Source organism: Drosophila arizonae, chromosome X, assembly GCF_054131065.1.
Source record: "Drosophila arizonae isolate 15081-1271.41 chromosome X, UAZ_ARI_1.0, whole genome shotgun sequence".
NCBI classification, from domain to species: Eukaryota; Metazoa; Arthropoda; class Insecta; order Diptera; family Drosophilidae; genus Drosophila; species Drosophila arizonae.
In genome coordinates, this window is record NC_142927.1 from 5,777,074 (window position 1) to 5,786,772 (window position 9,699).

At 46.2% G+C, this 9,699-nt stretch overlaps 2 protein-coding genes across 2 annotated transcripts; one reads left to right on the top strand and one right to left on the bottom strand.

The window, feature by feature from the left end:
- The first annotated feature begins 590 nt into the window (after positions 1-590).
- tw (Protein O-mannosyl-transferase 2) lies at positions 591-6,105 on the top strand. Its single transcript, XM_018015949.2, has 11 exons — positions 591-889; positions 980-1,063; positions 1,126-1,210; positions 2,442-2,546; positions 2,621-2,729; positions 2,789-3,363; positions 3,433-3,639; positions 3,728-3,968; positions 4,049-4,197; positions 4,290-4,683; positions 5,824-6,105. Exons 1-11 carry the CDS (start codon positions 798-800, stop codon positions 6,015-6,017), a joined length of 2,235 nt encoding a protein of 744 aa, XP_017871438.1. The 5' UTR covers positions 591-797; the 3' UTR covers positions 6,018-6,105.
- LOC108619393 (uncharacterized) lies at positions 6,084-7,886 on the bottom strand. Its single transcript, XM_018015956.2, has 3 exons — positions 7,128-7,886; positions 6,730-7,041; positions 6,084-6,660 (listed from the first exon to the last, which is right to left on the bottom strand). The coding sequence occupies exons 1-3, from the start codon at positions 7,662-7,664 to the stop codon at positions 6,250-6,252; spliced, it is 1,260 nt and encodes a 419-aa protein (XP_017871445.1). The 5' UTR covers positions 7,665-7,886; the 3' UTR covers positions 6,084-6,249.
- Between the last annotated feature and the right edge of the window lie 1,813 nt (positions 7,887-9,699).

Below are 9,699 nucleotides of genomic sequence, written 5' to 3' on the forward strand. Positions count from 1 at the left end.
AAATGTGATTCATGTGATTTTCAGAGCTATTTTGTAGATTCATGTAATAATATATTTTTATCTTTTATCTTTTTACCATATTGACCTATAGTAAATATTAACCATAGTAAATGTAGTGAATAAAACAGTTTATTTTGTATGTTTATAGATTTTGGATACCAAGTTCACTTTGATAAAGAAGCTATTTCAAAAATTTTGATATGCTTTGTATGTGTAGCCATTGCAGAGTAGCTGCCAGTCGGTCACTCCACTCCACGATGCTTTTTTATCAACTCGAAGCACTTAGCAGCCCCATTTTATGGCACCGCCCCAAAGTATGCAACAGTTTTTCTATAGCAGCAACAGTTAAAGCACAGGGTGTTTCAGCGTCGCTTCGAAATATGCAATGGAAATGTATTGAAGAGAGTTAACAAATGCATGATGATATATGAAAAAGATATATATAAATATAAAGTATTTATCTATATGTAAATATATACATATATACAGTTGCATTTCCCATAGCTCTGCCAAGCTCATCTATCGATAACACTTGGCCAAGGCAGCTCTAAGCTTTGCAGCAGCTGTTTCATGTTGGCCAACTCGGCCAAGACCGGTTTTTGTTGACTGTGTTGGCCCACACTGTTGTGATTGCAAGAGAACGAAAGAATGCCAAAGGAGAAAGCATTCTTTTGCTGCTCGCCAGCTTTGTCTGCCGCTGCTGTCGACGTGTGCAACAGTTGAGAAAGACAAAAAATATATTTATCGATTTTTATTCAATTTGTTTATGTTGATTTTATTAAATTTGCGCCTGCCAAATGGCCGCGAGTGTTGTTAAGGCGCCCAAGTGCGTGGCGAAAGCCAAAGACGTGGCCCAAACGAGGCCAGCCCAGGCCAGCGATGACAATGGGTGAGCAAGCGCTGAAACAAAAGACTGAGGCAACAAACTCGATTCACTAAGCCCAACATTTTTCCCATTTTCCGCATTGTTTACGCACAGACGCTGGTGGGCATTGCTGGGCCTCGTTCTCCTCTTCACCTTTGCCACTCGCTTCTACAAGGTAACCGAACCGGATCACATTTGGTAAGTATTTCCCAATAGCACACTCCAACTGGATCCAATCAGAACTCCACATCTCTTCTCAGTTGGGATGAGACGCACTTTGGCAAAATGGGCAGCTGGTACATCAATCGCACCTTCTTCTTCGACGTGCATCCGCCCCTGGGAAAGGTGAGCCGACTTGAAAATACCTCAGACATGTCAATATATGCCTAGAGTAGTATTCATCTCCCTATGCATCCATTGCAATATGCATGCATAGACTAGGCCGATGGGAATATTGAGCGAAGCTTTGCCTCGGTTTTTAGTTTAGTTTCCATTTCCAGAATTTTCTATGTGAAATTTCATTTTAGCCTCTTTTCTTGCTCTCTGCTCAAAGTGTTTATCTCTCTATGCTTTTTTCATCTGCTTCTTTATCTAACGGTTATTCTGTCTATCTCTTCGACTCACTCTCTCGCTTTTTCAGTCTACATGTCTCATTATCTGAGTAGCTTCACTTCTGTTTGTGCCTTGCTGTTTCGCTTCTCTCTCTCTCTCTTTCACTCTATTATCTCACTGTGTGTTTGCCTCTGTGCTGCTCTGTCTCTGTCGATGCCTATCTCTCTCACTGTCCCTATCTCATTCTCATTCTCTTTATCTCTATCTCTTTCGCGCTCTCTCTCTGTTTCTATCTCTCTCGAACCCTGTCGCTATCTCATGATTTCTCTATTTCTCTCTCTCTCTCTCTCTCTCTCTCTCTTGATGCCTTTCTCCCTTACTGTCCTTCTCTCATTATCTCTCTCCCTCTCTGTCTGTGTTTCTGCTTCACTCCTTATTGCTTCCCTCTCTCCCTCGCTCTATCTCTCTGTGTTTATCCCAACGCTTTTCCTTCTGTGTTCCGCTCTCTCTCTCTCTTTCTCTCTCTATATATATATATCTGCATCTCTCACAGTCTCCATCTTCTTATCTATCTCTGTCTCTGTATGTCTCTGTTTCTCCCTTTTTCTTTTTATTTCCTTTCCTATATCTTTGCGTTTCTACATATCTTCCTGAAATTCTCTCACTCTCCATCTCCCTCTGTATATTTATTGTATATCGCTGTCTATTTACATATACTGTCTCTATGCATATATATCTCCATATATCTCTCTATCTATATTTGCCTCTATCTATCTTCTCTCTATCACTGATTTTTGCCTTCTCTTTCCATCTTTCCATTTCTCTAACTCTCTAACCTAATCTCTCTCTATATATATTTCACGCTCTCCCATCCACTTTTCTCTAACTACTTGTCTATCTAAGCTGAGAGCAAGAATGTTTTCTCTCTGCTCTCCCACTTTCCTTCCCTTTGTTGACTTACATATGTTCTTCGCACTCTCTCTCACTCCCTTTCACTCTCTCTCTCTCTCTCTCTCTATTCCAGATGTTAATCGGCCTCTCTGGCTATTTGACCGGCTACAATGGGACCTTCCCGTTCGAGAAGCCCGGCGACAAGTACAACGGGACGCGATATCAGGGCATGCGCTATGTGAGCATCCGGAATCGGAATCGGAATCAGTTCTCTGGCCCAAACTAATCTTTCGCTCAACTCTTGCCTTGCAGTTCTGCACTACGCTGGGCGCTCTCATCATGCCGATGGGCTTTGATACGGTCTACGATCTGACGCGCTCGCATGAGGCGGCGCTGCTGTCGGCAGCATACCTGATCTTCGGTAAGCACTGAGGCCACTCCATGCGAATAGCTAGCTGAGCTCAGGTTGTCTCGTTGCAGATGTGGGCCTGCTGACCCTCAACCAGTATATCCTGCTGGATCCGATACTGCTGTTCTTCATGATGGGCTCGGTGTGGGGCATGGTCAAGATATCGAAGTGCACCGCCGCTGGTGGCTCCTACACGCGCCGCTGGTGGCTCTGGCTGCTCTTCACCGGCACGATGCTCTCCTGCACGATAAGCGTGAAGTTTGTGGGCCTGTTCGTGGTGCTGCTGGTGGGCTTGCACACGGCCAGCGAGCTCTGGCTGATACTGGGCGACCTGGAGAAGCCCATTCTGGAGACGGTGAAGCAGTTGGTGTGCCGCGCCATTGCGCTCATCGTCTGGCCGGTTCTGCTCTACACGATCTTCTTCTACATCCATCTGCGTGTGCTCAATCGCAGCGGCCACGGCGACGGCTTCTACAGCTCGGCCTTCCAGTCGCGCCTCATCGGCAACTCGCTGTACAATGCGAGCATGCCGCGGGACGTGGCCTTCGGGGCGCTGGTGACCATCAAGAACCACAAGACGGGCGGCGGCTACTTGCACTCGCATTCGCATCTCTATCCCAAGGGCAGCGGCGCACGCCAGCAGCAGGTGAGCGAATCCAGGTGGACTGTACGCACCGCACAGATCGGCTCTAATTGAAGCTCCTCCTTGGCTCAGATCACCACGTATACGCACAAGGACGACAACAACATCTGGCTCATCAAGCCGTATGACCAGCCGGCAGTGCCCAAGGGCGAGCTGCGCCTCCTGCGCCACGGCGACCTCCTCCGGCTGGAGCACCTGGTGACCAAGCGCAATCTCCACTCGCACAGCGAGCCGGCGCCCATGACCAAGAAGCATCTGCAAGTGACCGGCTATGGCGAGGTGAGTTCGAATTCGAGTTCGAATTCGAATTCGAATTCGATTTCGATTTCGATGCAAAATAAATTCCATTTGCCATTTCGCTCCACAGCTCGGCGTGGGCGATGCCAACGATGTGTGGCGCGTGCTGATTGTGGGCGGCAAGCAGAATGACACCGTCCACACGGTGACCTCACGGCTCATATTCGTGCACTATCTGCAGAGCTGTGTGCTCACGTCCAGCGGCAAGCAGCTGCCCAAGTGGGGCTTCGAGCAGCAGGAGGTCTCCTGCAATCTGAACATACGCGATAAGAATGCCCAGTGGAATGTGGAGGATAATCAGCATAGGCTGCGTAAGAAGAGCATTGACTCGCTCTCTCTCTATCTCTCTCTAATATTTCGCTCCCTCTCTCTCTCTCTCTAACTATCCTAGTGCCCAGCGTGAGCTTCAGCATCTATGCGCCAGGCTTCTTTGCGCGCTTCCTTGAATCACATGCGGTCATGCTGCAGGGCAACGCCGGGCTCAAGCCCAAGGAGGGCGAGGTCACCAGTCGACCTTGGCAATGGCCCATCAACTATCGGGTAAGAGAATGCTACACCTGTAGCTCCGACTCCCGCCTCCCGTACAAGTAGGCAACGGTAACTAATATTTTTCGTACCCCTCCCCCTGGCAGGGTCAGTTCTTCTCGGGCAGCAGCTATCGCATTTACTTGCTGGGCAATCCGTTCATCTGGTGGAGCAACCTTGTCTTTCTGCTGCTCTTCATCAGCATATTTCTGTGCAATGCCATTCTGCATCAGCGCCGCGCCGGCTTGGCCGCCCGCCAAGCCGCTGCAGTCGAGCAGAGCGCCACGCAGGAGCTGTGCAGCTGCTGTCCGGCGGAGACTCTGCCGGAGCCAACTGCCGTCGCCGTGCTCTCCGAGCAGAGCCCGCAGCGCATGTCACTGCAGGCAGCCGCCTGGCTGTTCATTGGCTGGCTACTGCACTATTTGCCCTTCTGGGCCATGGGTCGAGTGCTCTACTTCCATCACTACTTCCCCGCACTAATATTCAATTCGCTGCTCACAGGTAAGTGCTGGAATTTATACTTGGTATAATATGTAAGTATTTGTGAATAAAATATTTGTGTATACCTCTGCCTCTACTAAGGAGAATCCTTAGACATTCTTAGTTGAGGTAGAGATCCATCGATAGTGGGTGCCAATCGATAGTAGGTGACGGTGAATTTAAGAACCAGCAATAGTGGTCGATAATATCATCGATAAGAAGTCCTTAGGTAGTCCTAACATGTGTATATATACTATTGACATAGAGATCAGCTTGACTAGGTAGCTATACCAAAACGACGTGTATAGGGTATCTACAAGTCAGCTGTATGCAATTCAATGATTTAAATCATTACATCAATTACTGTCTATAGTAAATAATCTAGCTGTCATTCCATAGAACTGACATACTACAAGTACGTACAGGGTATATATAGTCGAAGACTTTCAACCCATACAATTTGCAATTTGCACACTCACTTTAGTACAGGGTATTCCTAAGACTTAGTCATTCAATGACTTCACCTTTTCTCCTCTTTCTCCATTCAGTGTATTCGAATAGGGTTAAGTTTCAGGTTAGTATAGGATATTATCAAATCAGATATACGCACCTTCTTCTTCTTCTTCTTCAGCTTCTGCTTCTGCTCTTCCAATCACATCTTCTAGAGACAGTGTATTGATCTAGAGCTGTGCTTCAGCTTAGTGTAGAGCATTCGCCAGTCGGTGACATTCATCTTCACCTTAGAGTATTCATAATTCTCATTATCTCATCACCCTCTACAGCTATGGGGTATAGCGTATTAGCAAGTCAGGCACATTCATCCAATCCGACATCCCTTCTTCATCTTCTTCCCATCTCCTTCTTCAAGCGTTATATTTAAGCATAGTATAGAGTATTCGCCAGTCGGGGACATTCCACTACTGCTTCTACATATTATTATTTACCACTGCCTAATCACCCATGTTCAGGTATCATACTTATCTATAGTTATGTTTCAGATTGGTATAGGGTATACCGTATGTCGCATACCTTCTTACTTTCCTCAATCTGTCAGTCAGCAGCTAACAAACTACTCTTCAGCTATGTTATACATTAGTATATAGGGTATTTTATTTAGTATATAGGGTATTTCATCACCATCTTCTTCCTCATCTTCTTCAGGCATTATGTTCAACTATATAATACGATCGCTGCCCCGATGGCTGCAGCATGCGCTGCTCGGCTCGCTGCTCTCGGCGCTCGTCTACAGCTTCGTGCTCTTCTCCCCGCTGGCCTACGGCATGAGCGGACCCCTGGCCAACGAGCCCAACTCAACGATGCACAAGCTCAAATGGCTCTCCACCTGGGAGTTTTAGCTTATAAGCACTTTCATATACTCTATTTATTTATATAGATCCGTGTAAAGAAAATAATGCGCTTCGTTTAAATACACAACAAAAAATAGATTTATTTTTTTTTTTTAGAAAAACAAAAAAAAAACATTAAAATATGTATATCTTAACCGTATGATAATAATAAAAAAAAAAGAACATAGGTAACCAGATGCAAGTTATAAATATAAATAAAGCATTCGCATTAGGAGTCGCATCAGTCAAAGATGCCCAGCTCGTCGAAGCGCCGCAGTGCATAGCGCAGGGTGTCGGTAGTGCGTGGATTTGAGGAGAACATCAGCTGGACCTTCTTCTTGGCAAAGTCCTGGTCGGTGAGGGCCTCGATGCTGATGTCATAGGAGTCCTCCTTCCGCATGGTGACCATCGGCAGGAAGGCGTAGGACGAGAAGAAGCCGTACAGCTCCCTGGCATTGATCTCATGCTGGATGTCCGCATAGCTGGGCACAAACTCGGAATGCATGCGCTCCAGGCTCTCGCGCAGCGAGGCATAGTACGTCTGGATGAGGAACTCGCGCCTGTGCATGAGCACGTCCAGCTGGACGCTGCTGTTGAGAAAGAAGTTGATGTCGCAGCCGGGACTGCCAAAGAAACTGTTCTGAAAGTCCACCTAGAAGAAGAAGTTCGAATCCATAAGGATTTGTGAAATCACTCGCACTTCATGCCTGGGACAACTCACAAAGATGGCATCGATGGGCTTTGTGGGCAGCTCATCGTGGTATTTGTACATGAAGTTGTTGACCCACAGATCGCCATGGTTCAGCACTGTGATCTCGCCCGGTACCGCCCGGCCGGTCACCACCAGATTCTCCTTGATATTGTCGCAGTGGCGATGCAGCTTCTCGGCCAGCTTCTCGTAGCCAGCCCACTTGGCCACCAGATTGGCCAGCGTGCGCAGCTGGAGGGTCATAAAGTTGATGAAGCGCTCATTGGTGCGTATGTAGTTCTCGTCCAGCATGCCGCTGCTGAAATGCTCCCGCACGCTGGGCTCCTGGTTAAGACAGAGACAGAAGAGAGAAGAGAGAAATTTAGATGAATCTGATTGATGTCAATCCCTGGAGCTGGCTGTTGGCTTACCTTCTCGACCAGCACCATGGAGCTGGCATGGAATTTGCCCAGCTTCTTCAGTATGACCACACAGTGCTCCTCGTTGAGGCCGCTCTGGCGATTGGCCAGCTTGTAGCCGTACTGTGTGAGATCATCGAAGACGATCGTCTGGATGGGCTCGCGCGTCGTATAGAAGCACTTGGCCCCAAACTTTGAGCCGTCCCCGATCAGCACCTCCAGCTTGCCGAGCACATCGAAGTAGAAGATCTTCTCGCGCAGATAGACGGCCAGCTCCTCGAGGAATTGTGTGGCCGGCGTTATGGCAATGCTTTTCACAATCAGGGCCAGCTCCTCGTCCAGCTGCCGTTTGCTGCTCCGATACAGAGCCCGGGCCCGATAGATCTTACTGCAGTAGTTCTCGCCACCGCCGCTGTTCGACTCGGCGAATATGATCTTCTTGATGTCGACGCGCATATCGCGCAGCCCATCCTCGAGGGCGGCCTTGAAGAAGTCCTCGTTGAGATATTTGGGCGGTTCGCTGGTGCGCTTCTCGCCTTCCAGCTTCATGCTGTGCGCTTGAGACTCTGCGAAACTCCTGCGAAACTCCTGCCAAACTGTGAACCAAAACTAGCTGCAATCCCTGTGTCTCTCAGTCAATGTAGTCCTCGCTCTACTCAGTCTCCTGTCTATCCTCCCTGTATCTCTGTATCCTCTTGCAGCGAGCGCTTTGTACTTGTCTGCTGCCTTGGGCCGCGTCGCTTGGAAAACTGTGGCCGGGCCAGGTGGCTTCTCTATATAAATCTGATTATCGACTTTCGCCACTGCGCTTATCAAACTTGGGTCGATATTAACTTCGTGCCGACATCTGCAATCGGCCAATCAATATGCGCTAAGGCTAAGGCACATCACACAGACAGACATATACAGAGCCATCTATATAGTATAGTACATATATATGTATATGCACACATACTGCGCTGAACTGTCGTGTTATAATCACAATATTTGCCAATTAAGCTATCTAATAAATCGTCAAGTGGCGACCACTGCGACGCAATGCATATAAGTACATATATATAAGAGCTAATACCCCCACTTTCCCCCCAGACAGCCCTCACGACAAGAACCAACTGAACTGTAATGAAAACTTGCGCCAAGAGACATAGTACTATACCTGCTATAGACAGTCGAGTATGCTCTATTAATCCATGATTCTCTGACCCCACGATTCCATGACTCTCTGCCTCTATGACTCTATGGCTCTAGGATTCTATGCGTCTATGACTCCATGACTCTATGACTCTTTGGCTCTCTGATTCTCTGACTCTGTAACTCTTTGACTCTATATTTGATTCTCTGACTCTATGACTCTAAGACTATGACTCTATGACTCTGCGACTCTATGACTCTTTGACTCTATGACTCTATGACTCTATGACTCTATGACTCTATGACTCTATGACTCTATGACTCTATGACTCTATGACTCTATGACTCTATGACTCTATGACTCTCTGACTCTATGACTCTCTGATTCTATAACTCTATGACTCTATAACTCTCTGATTCTATAACTCTATGACTCTCTGATTCTTTAACTCTCTGAATCTCTGACTCTATGATTATATGACTCTATGATTCTATGAGTCTATGACTCCATGACTCTATGACTTTCTACCTCTCTGATTCTGTGACTCTCAGACTCTATAACTCTCTGATTCTTTTACTCTATGACTCTTTGACTCTATGACTCTCTGACTCTATGACTCTCTGATTCTATAACTATATGACTCTATGACTCTCTGATTCTATAACTCTCTGAAAATCTGACTCTATGGCTATATGGCTCTATGACTCTATGGCTATATGGCTCTATGACTCTATGACTCTATGACTCTATGACTCTATGACTCTCTGACTCTCTGACTCTATGACTCTATGACTCTCCGACTCTATAATTATGCACATTTTCCCACAATTATATTATCGATTTTAGATCAGTTTCATTGTTATAAATTTATAATGCGCCTAATCGTTAAATACATCTATAAACACACCCATTTATAATGCATTTGATAGGGAACGCAACTTGGGCACTTGCACATGCAACGAGATTATTCCAGCTCCGATCTTGCACGTGTTTCCATGGGCTTTCAGGGCTTATCGGTTGTTAGCTATGCATATGACACATACATACATATATATATATTATTTACAATTTCTATCAAATTTGTTGCCAATCTAAGAACTAATTTGTGCTACAATTCCAAATAAAAGTGAACGTATGAGTAATTCGATTAGATCTCAATTCCAGTTATATGTAAAGACTCATTTCCGCTTCACTTTGAATATTGAATTTAATAACCACTTTTCACTTTCTCTCTATCGATTGGCTTGATTTGCAGACAATTAGAAAACTTAGTTTGGGCGTACACAATCATCAAGTCCTTGTGTGAGTGTGTGTCCTTGCGTGTGATGGCGATAATGATAATGATAATGAGTGAGTGCTCATTCGTCTGTGGTTTCATCCGTCTATCCGGAGGGATGGATATACATATGGATATGTCAGTCTGTTCTTCCGTCTTTTATTTCTGTGGACCAT

Excerpts from the sequence above, each read along its gene's own strand:
- tw (XM_018015949.2), top strand. The coding sequence starts at position 798 with ATGGCCGCGAGTGTTGTTAAGGCGCCCAAGTGCGTGGCGAAAGCCAAA. Across the intron at positions 4,198-4,289 it reads AATGGCCCATCAACTATCGG|GGTCAGTTCTTCTCGGGCAG; the intron begins GTAAGAGAATGC and ends TCCCCCTGGCAG. Across the intron at positions 4,684-5,823 it reads ATTCAATTCGCTGCTCACAG|GCATTATGTTCAACTATATA; the intron begins GTAAGTGCTGGA and ends CATCTTCTTCAG.
- LOC108619393 (XM_018015956.2), bottom strand. The coding sequence starts at position 7,664 with ATGAAGCTGGAAGGCGAGAAGCGCACCAGCGAACCGCCCAAATATCTC. Across the intron at positions 7,042-7,127 it reads CCATGGTGCTGGTCGAGAAG|GAGCCCAGCGTGCGGGAGCA; the intron begins GTAAGCCAACAG and ends TGTCTTAACCAG. Across the intron at positions 6,661-6,729 it reads AGCCCATCGATGCCATCTTT|GTGGACTTTCAGAACAGTTT; the intron begins GTGAGTTGTCCC and ends TTCTTCTTCTAG.